We start from the raw sequence: 12,946 nt of genomic DNA, 5'->3' as shown, positions 1-12,946 counted from the left end.
CGAGATTGCGCCATTGCACTCCAGCCTGGGCAACAAGAGCGAAACTCCGTTTCAAAAAAAAAAAAAAAAAAATAATAATAATAATTTTTAAATAGCATAGTGTCATCATAATGATCAAGTGAAGGTGCAAAAAAACATGGGAGGAAACCTCCCCACCCCTACAAATTGGCAGGTGATGGTGGGGATTAACCAATTTAAAAAAAGCTCATAGGAGAAAACAGTTATTGTCAACCTTCTTCCTAACCCATACCACCCCTGAGGTTCCATATTCCTTTGGAATAGTTCCCTGGGTATAAAGGAGCTCCCGGACTCCTTTCTAATGCCACTTATAAAAAAAGTAAGAGGAGGTCACAAAATTTAAAGGGCACTAACTAGAAGTATGGTGTGGTGGCCATGTATTCGTTTTGTTTTGTCTTGTTTTGTTTTATTTTTGAGACGGAGTCTTGCTCTGTCGCCCAGGCTGGAGTGCAGCGGTGCGAACTCAGCTCACTGCAACCTCCACCCGGAGAGGTTTCAAGCAATTCTCCTGTCTCAGCCTCTCTAGTAGCTGGGATTACAGGCGCACGCTACCACGCCTGGCTAATTTTTGTATTTTTAGTAGAGACGGGGTTTGGCCATGTTGGCCAGGCTGGTCTCGAACTCCTGACCTCAGGTGATCCACCTGCCTCGGCCTCCCAAAGTGTTGGGATTACAAGTGTAAGCCACCGCACCCGGGTGGCCATGTATTATTCCTAACCAAAAGTCTAGACACATGATTTGACAAATGGGAGTGTATGTAAAGGGCCAATGGGCAGTGTTTAAACTGTCCTTCTCTTAACAGTCTTGGCTATATACATGTTATACGTGGCTCTCGCACTGAAAACAGGAGGGTGATTCTCAAGGGGACCTCCACGTCACAGCTGAGGAAATACACTTCTCTAGGGACTGAGGAAAGAATGCCCAGTGCTTATACAGATTCCCCTGTTCCAACCTACACAATAGTAACCAACATAAAGTTACAACATAAAGGAGACATCTTCAGAATAGACAATGGATTAGAATGAAGTAATTACTTACCAGAGTTTTAAGAATAATCTTAACTGGCAGATAATGTCTGGATGTATCAATCAAAATTCCTCTGTGAGGAAACCTTGGAGAATCAATAATGGTGGATTCATTGATGGTGAACTACGACAAAATAAAATTTTGATTTAGTTTTAGAATTTTCTGTTGTCTTGAACTCAATGAAGACTACATCTATTTATACAAGCATTTCATAAAATATTAATTTAGAACAACAAAAATGTATGAAATTTACATTTACCGGCTAAGATAAATATCTGGGGAAATGAAACCTTCAGGAAGCAATAGCTAAACAGGTTACATTTTTTTCTATTAGTAATTTGTCTAACAATTGTTAGTAACATATAATAATCATACTTACAGTTCCATAAGAATCTTGATAAACTAACTGGCTAAAGGTCTCTAAACCTGAGGAAAGTAAAATTTATTGCATTAATTTATAAATCAACAAATTGAGATGATAAAAGTTATATTATTCAAACGGACTCATAACCAGGTAAGGCAAATATAATTGAATATAGTGTTATACCTCTATCCTCTAAAATATATTGTTATACCTACACCCTCTACCATAATTTCTAAAATCAAAGCCAAATAAAAAAAAAAATCCATTGCACATCTCTACTCATCTAATAAAAGTGCTTTACTTCATTGTGCCCATACCCTGGGGGTTGTTTCAATATACACAAAAGAAGAATAGTAATTTAATAAAATACCAGTTCCTTAATAAATTTATAGCATCATGAGAAAGAATTTTCATAATCAAATACAGTCACTTTTAGAAGGTACCTAAACGTAACAGAGAAAAATGGCTGGAAAAACCATGAAACTATAAATAAAGGCCAATTTACAATATACAGCATTTTACTTATAGCTGCAAAGACTACCTTCTGACTTTTTTACTCAAGTGGATTATTCCCTTAATATACTAGTTGACAGGCTAATTCTTCCAATCGGCCTTGACTTTATTCAGATTCCTCATTCTAGCTGACAGCTATATAGCCAGGGAATTTTTAACCTAAGAACAGTTCAGTCATCTTTGCTACACCTTCCTCTCTCCCCAACCTCGTCAAGTACAGGTTCATGCTGGGAAGAATAACTGAAAGTTTCTGTTAAGTGACATTACATTCAATAATGATCAGTTTAGAGTACATTACTCTGAAAGTCTGATGGTAAACAGAAAATACGGACTTCTTGGACTAGAAATCTAGTCACCGCATACTTGCAAGAGTGGCTTTTTTCTTTTTTCTTTCTTTTTTTTTTTTTGAGACTGAGTCTTGCTCTGTCACCCAGGATGGAGTGCAGTGGCGTGATCTCGGCTCATTGTAACCTCCGCCTCCCGGGTTCAAGTACTTCTCCTGCCTCAGCCTCCCAAGTAGCTGGGACTACAAGCATGCACCACCATGCCTGGCTAATTTTTGTATTTTTAGTAGAGATGGGGTTTCACTGTGTTGACCAGGCTGGTCTCCAACTCCTGACCTCAAGTGATCCACCCGCCTCAGCCTCCCAAAGTGCTGGGATTAGAGGCGTGAGCCACCGTGCCCAGCCTTGCTAGAGTTCTTTATTTTGGTATGGATCAGAACAAACATCAATAAGCATCTCTTGGCTGGGTGCGGTGGCTCACGCCTGTAATCCCAGCACTTTGGGAGGCTGAGGCAGGCGGATCACGAGGTCATGAGATTGAGACCATCCTGGCTAACACGGTGAAACCCTGTCTCTACTAAAAGTACAAAAAATCAGCCAAGCGTGGTGGCAGGCGCCTGTAGTACCAGCTACTCGGGAGGCTGAGGCAGGAAAATGGCATGAACCCGGGAGGCGGAGCTTGCAGTGAGCTGAGATTTCACCACTGCACTCCAGCCTGGGCAACACAGCAAGACTCTGTCTCAAAAAAAAAATAAAAATAAAATAGCGTCTCTTCTCCTTAGCAGACGCAGACGAGACAGGCAGATTGGACTAATAAAAGCTTAAAATCACTAATATTATACATAAATAAAATTACATTTGTAGTCAATATCTAGATATTTTCATATTCTATTTTGAATAACATTATAATCTTATGGTATAAAAATATATAGCATAACAATAATTATTTTAGGTAACACTCTATCTGAGACAAATTCCAAATCTTTATTTATTTTGTTTTTTGGGATGGAGTCTTGCTCTGTCGCCCAGGCTGGAATGCAGTGGTGCCAGCTCAGCTCACTGCAACCTCCCTCTCCAAGGTTCAAGCAATTCTCCTGCCTCACCCTCCCAAGTAGTTGGGATTACAGGCATGCACCACCATGCCTGGCTAATTTTTTTTTTTTTTTTTTTTTTTGTATTTTTAGTAGAGATGGGGTTTCACCATGTTGGCCAGTCTGGTCTCTAACTCCTGACCTCAAGTGATCTGCCTGCCTCGACCTCCCAAAGTGGTGGGATTACAGGTGTGAGTGACTATGACCAACCCCAAGCCTTTATTTTAATGACTAAATTTGGTTAGTTCGTATTTTTTTAAATTCCCTTTCTAAAAACTCTGCTGTTTGGAAGTCAGTACAGTATCTTATCTGCCTAGAAAGAAAGGTAAAAGAAACTTTTGAACAGCAAATGTCCTGATGTCAAACGTTGAAGTTCAAACCCTGAAATTCTCAGGAAAAGCTTTTCAAGTTACTCCCTGCCCACTGCCTCTAACCAACTCTATAGCATATTTGCCTTTTGATACTGTTCCTTATACAAACTTAGTTATGTTTCTAAATCCACAGGAATTTAAAATTAGGGAAGAGAGATGTTTGCTTCTGAAGTGAACAGAAGCGATAGCTGAAACAAAATTCCCTAATCAGGACAGGTTGTGGCCATGTGTCGTGCTATAAACATTACAGACCCAAGAGCATCAATGAATTACAGCACTGTAGGAATGTAATAACCTTCAAACATTTTTTGAGAGGTCAAATGAGTTTTCTCCCATGCTGTATTTATTTATTTGTATTTTTTTGAGACAGGGGTCTTGCTCTGTTGCCCAGCCTGGAATGCAGTGGTGTGATCTAGGCTCCCTGCAGCCTCAACGTCCTGGACTCAAGCAATCCTCCCACCTCAGCCTTCAGAGTAGCTGGGACTATAGGTCCATGCCACTATGCCTGGCTAATCTGTGTACTTTTTGTAGAGATGGAGTTGCATCATGTTGCCCAGGCTGGTCTCAGACTTCTGAGCTCAGGCAATCATCACCTACCTCAGCCTCTCGAAGTGCTGGGATTACAGGCATGAGCCACTGTGCTGACCTCTCCCATGCTTTATGTAGTACATGTTCAATGGAAATAATTTTGGAACTACATAACAAAGCATTCTGTAAAGGATCCAAGGCGGCAAAGTTTTGCTGTGCTTGATGTCACAAAGCACCAACTGAAAATTTTCCTTTACTGGAAAGTAACAATGAAACTGCATGGAACTTACCTCGTAATGCTCCCCAAACTCTGTTGGCCTTAAGGACAGCCACTGGTTCTTTCACAAGTAAAGTATCTGTATTGAGGATTTAAAATCACACACATACTTTTGTTAATCCCTCAATGACACACAATAAGTTTCCTAAACATGTCATTGATATTTCTGGACTATTATTTTCTCCTAAGCACATGACCTATTTCTCTAACTGCCTCCTCTACATCTCCATTTGGATGTCCTGCAGATTCCTTCGACTCCACATGCCCCAACAGAACTCTTCCCTCCCTCCTCTGCACACCTCAACCTGCTGGTCTTCTGTGTTCCTCATTTCAGTGAGTCACAGCACCACCATCCAGTCACTTGAGTCACTCAGAACGGGAATTTGGGTGTCATCTCCATGTTTCCTCATTTGCCCAAGAGTTAGTCTCTCCAACTTCTCCTCAACAAAGTAGGGTCCTAGTTAAGCTAAGAGTTTAGTTGAAAGTGCAAACATTCCTCAGTTCCTACTAATCCTTGGTAACGCCCTAGGTGTCAGTCAAATCTATTCCCCTTAAGGCCAGCGAGTATCTACACTCTTTTGCCTTCAGAATTTTCTACTTGCCCTGTACCCACCTTTCTTCAGTATCATCCAAATCTGCCTTAAGACTTACTCTCCAAATCCCTTTAGCTTAGTTCAGCTTTGTCCCACTCAATAAAAATAATTCAGCTTTGTCCCACTCAATTAAAAGTTCACATTATCCAGAATGAGACTCCAGTTAGCTGCTTCTGGTGAGAGACTAATCTTTGAATCTTTGAAGCATACTCTAAGGTTGGCCCAATAGTCATTTAGTCTTTTAGAGAGGTCTGGAGTGGAATCAACCACATAGTAAACCCACAGATGGTAAAGAGATTGAAAGCTAAAGGGTGTAACAGCTTTGGACTTTGCCACAGCAAAGACACTGACGGGCTGGAGGTTAATGGTTTAATACTGTGTCCTCTGGGTGATTTATCACCTTCTACCACCACCACAATTCAGGTGCTCACAGAATAGTTAGCTGCAGGTAGGCAAAAGTGCTCTATCAGTAGTGTGAGCATCTCAGGTGATAGTCTTCTGACAAGATAGCCTTTTCCATTAGATAACCACATTCCATTAGATGAGTTAGCCAATGCCAGGCTAAGAACCATATTGCTATTTATGAGCATAGTCTAATTATGTTTCCTCTACATCTATAGCAAATTCTTGTGTTGTTGTTGAGACAGAGTCTCACTGTGCTGCCCAGGCTGGAGTGGAGTGGCATGATCATGGTTCACTGCAGCCTCGAGCTCCCAAGTAGCTGGGACTATAGGCATGTGCCACCACGCCTGGCTAATTTTTCTTTCCTTTTTTTTTTTTTTTGTAGAGACAGGGTGTTGCCATGTTGCCCAGGCTGGTCTTGAACTCCTGGGCTCAAGCCATCTACCGGCCTCAGCCTCCCAAAGTGTTGGGATTACAGGTGTCAGCTACTGTACCCAGCCTGTATCAAATTCTTAATCAGCTACCTAGAGCTCACTGCTCCATTGGTCACTGTTTAAAAACATTTTTTTTGCCACATTCTAGTTTTGAGATCTTCCAGAAATAGCACAGAGTCACCTAAAAAACATTAATATATTGCATCTACTTGATACCAATTATTTTCTAATAGCTGACAACTGGCTGATATTAAAAAGGACTGTAATTCAACTCAGTGGAAAATACATATAACAATTAGAAATTTGGTTTTCTAAATATATGGACACATAGCTACAGAATTTCCATTTTTACTTCACAACCAAGTTATTAGTGTTAACAATGATCACTTCCCTGAAGTGTGAAAGGAATTATATCATTGACTTTTCAGTTAGCCCATTCTGTATCTTTTTGCACCATAAATACTTTTGGAGGGTGAATATACAAATGACATATCTATATATTCTGTTTAAAAGCAGTACAATATAGATAAGGCTAAAATCTCCTTTGAGATACTCACCCAACTCCCTCTACCTTCCTCAGAGGAAACACTTATCGGGCATTTTCTTAGGCTTAACATAGATGTACATGGAAGGAGAAAATACAGTATTGCTTTACGCGTGTGTTCCTGCATGTGTGTTGACATATAAACAGGGTCCACCTCTACACATAATTATAGAGCTTCCTTTGTTCAACTCAGCAGTTTATCTTGTCAGTTCTCCATGTGTGTTCTCAGTAATACTGCTTCTTTATTCTTAACTGTTGTGATCATACTGTTTAGTATAGATTGACAAGATGTATTTAGCCATTCCTTTATTGATGGACATTGAGTTTTATTGACAATTCTTCACATTACAGGCAAATTGCATCAAACATCCTTGATTTATGTGTCCATTTATCTGCAGTAAAAACTAGTCCACTTCTCAGGGCATGCGTATTTTTATTTTTAATAAATAGTAATGCTTTAACATGTGTCACCTCTTTCAACATGTCCTCCCACTCTGGACATTTGATATCTTGTTATTTCCATTCATATGTGTCATTTTTATCATCATCATCATCTAGTTTAAAGACTAAAAACTAGTTTATTCTTCAGCTGAAAATTTCACAATCACCTTGTCTCAAGAAACTTCCCTTTCAGAATAAAAAGGGTTTGTAGAACTGACTGAAAGATAAGCTATGACTCTCTAGTCTCGATACATTTCATTTTGCGGAATTTACAATCTGTTATCTGTATTGCCAATGGACAGCAAAGATTCCTTGGCAACGTAATGACCATTTCCAACTCAATTCAGGTTGCAAAACCTGCTTCACATGGTGTCTGAGTGCTGAGTATCAATTGAAATGATACCTGGTGTTGGTGAATTTTCCTATTTCTCTTCTAAGAACAGCTACAGAATTGAAGAGAAAGCAAGTTTTCTTTCAAAGAGATGTATTATTGAGAAATCTCATCTAAACCAGCAGGATGAAGACATGTACTTAACTGTGAGGCAGTCTGGGGGTAATGGAGTTGCTCTTTTCTCTAAATTTGTGGCATCTTTTTTTTTTTTTTTTTGAGACAGTCTTACTCTGTCCCCCAGGCTGGAGTGCAGCGGCATGATCCCAGCTCACTGCAACCTCTGCCTCCTGGGTTCAACTGATTCTCCTGCCTCAGCCTCCCGAGTAGCTGGGATTACAGGTACGCACCAACGCGCTTGGCTAACTTTTTGTATTTTTTAGTAGAGATGCCGTTTCACCATATTGGCCAGGCTGGTCTTGAACTCCTGGCCTCAAGTGATCCACCCACCTCGGCCTCCCAAAGTGCTGGGATTACAGGTGTGAGCTACAGCATCCAGCCTCTATCTTTACACTCAGTTCCCCTGTCTGCTCTTTCTTGCACGAATCTTATATTACACATGTCCTTATACTGCCCTTCTTTGATTCCTTGGTGCAATTCCACATTATTCTCAGGCAGTATACCCTATACAAAAGGCATGTCCACTTATTTGTTCTAAAACAATTTGGGAAAAGCCCTAGAGAATAACATTTTAGGCAACAACGAGGACAAAATCATACAGTTAAATGTTGATTATATTGTCAATCAAATGAACTGCTGTACCCACCCTCTCCCCCAGCTCTGCATTATCTTTGTGTAAAATTAGATTATAAATAGAGATCATGGATCCAGATGTTTTCAAACACAAAAGTTAAGAAATTACCTAGATGTCCAAAAGAGATTAGCCAAGTCAGCTCATCCATATAGTGACAGAACATTATTCAGCCATTGAAAATGATATCACAGAAAACTAGTGAAATTCATGTTTAATTTATAATGTATTTTGCAAAAAAGCATGATATAAAAATACAACAAAAATACAAGAAGCACATGTACAGAATTACTGCTATTTTCATGTCAATACTTATCATGTTTGTATTTATGTCTATGTAAAATGTTTACATGTTTTACTCTGCAAAAAAATACACCTAAAATGACAGTGATTAATTCTGTCTGCTGGGATTGTGAGTGATTTATTTCTTCTTCTGCACTTACTGTACTTACAAATTTTCCACAAAGACTATGTACTACTTTTATAATCAGACTTTAAAGGTTATTTTAAAAATAGGAATCATAAACTCACTGGTTGAGAACTCACAGTGGTTCCTAGCATGGAGGCAGTTTTTGGCACTTAAGTCCGTCAGCGAGCACCCGGGATATAATACACTCACATTGCATAGGTACTTACAAGACTCATCTGAAGATATGTTGGGGAAAGCATCACACTCTGACTGAAGGGTGATTGAGACAAGAAGTTGCTGAAGCTGGGTTCTAGCCTGGAATTCAGCAGGTTCATGATGCCACTTGTAGAAACCAAAAATATAGCCATGATATCTGTTTGACAAATAAATATAAACACATTTTAAAAGTATTTTAGCCAAATTTTTAAAACAGATGTGCTAGTAACATTGTAGTTAACTCCTCAAATCCATGCTGCCCATTGTAAGTCCAACTAGAGATTCTCACCCCAAGCTGTACATTAGAATCACTTGGGAAGTTTTTTTGAAAATCCCAACGTCCATGTCTTCAGAATCAGAATCTATGAGAATGGGATTCAGGCACGGGAATTTTAAAGGCTTCCCCACACTCTGACGTGACATATGAAGCCCCTGTTAAGAACCAATAATGAAACCATCATGGTAATCCATCACTCTTGGGAATGAAAAACCAATTCTGACCAGTGACAGGATGTGGGGGTTAGGGGGAGTTCTGAGCAAATCACAAGAAAACTTTGTTTCTCTGTATGTGAGAGCTGGACTAGTTGCCACTACACTAAAGTGGACAGAGCAGAGACGGAAAGAATATGGATCCCTGGTAACACTGTTGAGCCACTTAGTCAACTTGCCCTAAATTCATCCCTACTTTTGGACATCCTAATATGTGAAATAAGTTTTCCTATTGTTTGAGCCAGATCGAGTCAGGGTTCCTGTTACCTTCCTACAAAAGTATCCTAGCTTACATATAAAGCCCCAAAAGAAGGTCCAGAATTCTCACCAGAGCCTTTAAAATTTACTTTTTGTTGGCCAGGCGCAGTGGCTCATGCCTGTAATCCCAGCACTTTGGGAGGCCGAGGCGGGAGGATCATGAGGTCAGGAGTTCAAGACCAGCCCAGCCAACATAGTGAAACTAAAAATACACAGTCTCTACTAAAAATACAAACAATCAGCTGGGTATGGTGGCAGGCACCTGTAATCCCAGCTACTCAGGAGGCTGAGGCAGGAGAATCGCTTGAACCCAGGAGGCGGAGGTTGCAGCAGTGAGCCAAGATCACACCACTGCACTCCAGCCTGGGTGACAGAATGAGACTCCATCTCAAAAAAAAAAAAAAAAAAAAAAAGTACCTTTTGTTGGTATCCAAAAATCAGAGAATATTAAATAAAAATGTAAAGGCATTAAATAAAAAAGATCAGATAGGCTTCAGAGCAACTGTTTTTGGTATCCAAAAATCAGAATATTAAATAAAAATGTAAAGGCACTTAATAAAAAAGATCAGATAGGCTTCAGGGCAATTGTTTAAATAATATTTTACAGATTTTGGTAAGCCAGAAGGTTATACATGCTACTTATGTGTAAGAACGTTTTATGCTTTTTCGCAGAAGAGGTCGGAAAATTCTGACATGTTTGGAAGTGTATGGAAGTTAACCAATGAGAGAATGGAATGGATGTAGGTGTTGAGGGCCCTTCTCATAGGAAAACCTTGACAGATTAGAAAGGAAATTAAGACCACCGAAATACATACTTACAAAAGGTTAAGATGGTAAATTTTATGTTATGTGTATTTTTTCCATAATTAAAATTTTTTTAAAAAAGAAATTAAAGCTGCCGGCAGCTTTGAGATCAGAGTTGGAAGCTGGCTTAGAACCTTGACCCTAGGTAGTAAAATTCTAACAGAAAACTCAAAGGGCTGTGAGGCAGTATGTCAAAGGTATGTGGGTTAGTTTAGCCTTCCAGGAAATGAAGGAGTGAAGCTATTTGTTTATTTTTAAAAATGAGTGACTAGCATGTGATGAACGCTGTTCTAGAAGCTAAAGAAGCAGCTATGCATCTAACAGCCAAACTCTGCCTGCAAAAAGCATACTGTTTCAAAGCACGGTTTGTGATACAACCTGGGCTCTTCAGAGACAGGGGCTATGTGATTCTGAACAATCTGGGGCCTAGACTGTGTGTTCCTGACCATGTCGCACTTTCTGAACACTCCGATATTTCCAAATCTTTCCAACTCCACTGTGCTTTTACTCTGAGATACCTGCTGCCCCTCCTGAGTTCCTAGAATGCTCGCATGCATGCCTTCAAGTCTTAGCCATAAGGGCCAACACATTTTATGACCTGCTTCCCAATAATGCCAGGCATAATTAATGGCTGCTTCACTCAGAGGCCATGAATTAGACAAACTCTTCAGGTAATCACCTGCACCTGCCTTGAAATACCAAGCCCTGCCTTCAAACCATCTCAGCTGATTCAAGTCCTGGTTATCTACCTATTGTTAACTTACATCACCCATGCTTTCTTGTCACAGTCAGTTCAGCATATTACCAAGTCCTTGTTTTACTTAGCAGTATGACACAGAAGGAAAATCCAATTCTACAAGCTGAACTCCAAGGCAAACATAATAAGGGTGTTTGTTTTTAAAAGATTTCCAACCCTAGTCATGATCTTCTGAGACAACCTTCATGTACTTTCCATGCAATCTTTCTGAATATCCCAATGCAACCAAACACTTTGGTTCTACATCTTAACCCCACTCTGGCCTTAGCAGACTGGATACCAAAGTCTCTTTAGTGTGTGTGTCTAAAATAGAGACTGACAATACCCATTTAGTTGTACAAAACAGAAGGAAACCATGAGCCTTCTGATTGTAGAGAATGAACCATTTCTGCCATCAGCATCTTGGGCCTCTGCAGCTTGAGCCTAGGCACCTGTCCTATCTGGGGTCAGAACACATTATTCAGTTAGTTTTGCATTCCCTCCCCACCTGTTCAGTGTCCTGTAAACACACTTAAGCTCTATAGTACCCGCTGGGTACAGCGACAGGCTTGGGGAATGCCCGGAGGCAGTACAGTCAGCACCAAATTACAATTCTGCAGGGCACGATATGCCTTCAGGACAGTCCCACCTACACAGGTCTCATACTGAGGGGACAGTGTGTGGCTTCTTCAAACATCTCCCCAGGAGAACCTGCCTTGTCTATGGTGTGATTGGCTGACTCCCATGACAAAACTCACCCTGTCTGCAGCCAAAGGGTGACAGAGACAGAGGCGCTATCTAGGGGTCTGTAAAAGAGGAAGCAGGGAGAGCAGGCACATGATTGGTGTTGAGAAACAAAGTTGGATACTGCCTAACCACTGACCGCAGAAACGTAGTTAGATGCAAACATGTCACATTTTATATGGAAGAGATTTTAGGAGAGAGGGGAGTTTTAGGCAGTGCTCGAAACTGAGGACTTCTGCCATTTGAGCTGTTACCAGGAGATGTGAGGAGAGGTAAGGGGGCGAAACTGGCCTATAAATGACAGTCAGCTTTGGGGAATTCCTGGTCCCTCAAGAGAGCTTGTCTAAGCCCTTCGGGTAACTTATCCCATTTGAACGTCCTTCAAATAAGGAGCTGTCACTTTCCTCCCCAGCTCTGGAGCTGGGGAACCGGTGTTCCCTCCATCCATGTCATTTGCCCAACAAGGCCTCAGAGCAAACTCCCTCTTCCACTTAGTATCCGGCTCTCAAATCAGGGCTCCTGAGCACCCAAGGTGTCCCTTAAGAAGCAGTAGGAGGGTGGGGGCAAGAACCTGGGTTCAGTCCATGTGGCGCTGGGCAGATCGCCTGCCCGCTCCGGGGCGGTTTCCTCGTCTGCACAGCTCCCCGGGGTGGTCCGCCTCTCCCCTCCCCCAGGACACCTCCCGGCCGAGCCCGGAGCGCTCACCTCCGAAACGCTTCCTCCAGCAGGGTGCAGGAGGGGCCCGCCGTGGAATTGGGGCTGTGGCTGATGTAGAAGTTCTCCGGGGAGAGATGCAGCAGGTTCGGGGTCATCTTCACCGAGAGCGGCTGGGGCCACAGCGCCGGCCTCGGCTTGGCCCAGACGCCCGGGGCCCGAGCCGCCTCCGCCACCTGCACCACCAGAGCCACCTGAGTCAGCAGCGCCAACATCGCCGCCAGCAGTGTCGCCAACAGCAGCGCCCGGTCTGCCGAGCCGGAGCCTCGGGACCCGACTTCCCGCCCGGCCCGGGTCGGAGGAAGAGCGGCGGCGAGTGAGTCACCGAGTCAGATGACTGCGCGCCCCGCCCCAGACTCCGCCTCCAGGCCCCGGGCGCGCCCTCGCCCAGCCCGCCCTGTCCAGGCCACCTCGAGAATTTCCTCCAGGGGTGCCCTAGGGTAGGAGCAGAGCCCAGACAGCAACCTCAATCACGGGATGGCTAAAGTAAGAAAAATGCCCGGTGCTGGCCGTACGTGGTGGCTCACGCCTGTAGCCCCAGCACTTTGGGA

The 12,946-nt window shown here is 42.2% G+C and overlaps 1 protein-coding gene across 1 annotated transcript in view; it reads right to left on the bottom strand.

Moving 5' to 3' along the window:
* The window catches only part of HEXB (hexosaminidase subunit beta), a 29,305-nt gene extending 16,546 nt beyond the window's left edge, over window positions 1-12,759 (bottom strand). The window contains exons 1-5 of the mRNA XM_054486998.2: window positions 12,387-12,759; window positions 8,662-8,807; window positions 4,486-4,551; window positions 1,424-1,470; window positions 1,057-1,167 (exon numbers count right to left, since the gene is read on the bottom strand). Coding sequence (XP_054342973.1) covers window positions 1,057-1,167; window positions 1,424-1,470; window positions 4,486-4,551; window positions 8,662-8,807; window positions 12,387-12,610 — 594 coding nt within the window. The 5' untranslated portion in view covers window positions 12,611-12,759. The remainder of the gene's footprint in view (window positions 1-1,056; window positions 1,168-1,423; window positions 1,471-4,485; window positions 4,552-8,661; window positions 8,808-12,386) is intronic.
* Window positions 12,760-12,946: the final 187 nt, after the last annotated feature.

This window comes from Pongo pygmaeus, chromosome 4 (genome assembly GCF_028885625.2).
Source record: "Pongo pygmaeus isolate AG05252 chromosome 4, NHGRI_mPonPyg2-v2.0_pri, whole genome shotgun sequence".
Taxonomy (NCBI): Eukaryota; Metazoa; Chordata; class Mammalia; order Primates; family Hominidae; genus Pongo; species Pongo pygmaeus.
Note: the sequence above shows the minus strand (reverse complement) of the source record. Positions and strands in the feature narration are given on the sequence as shown.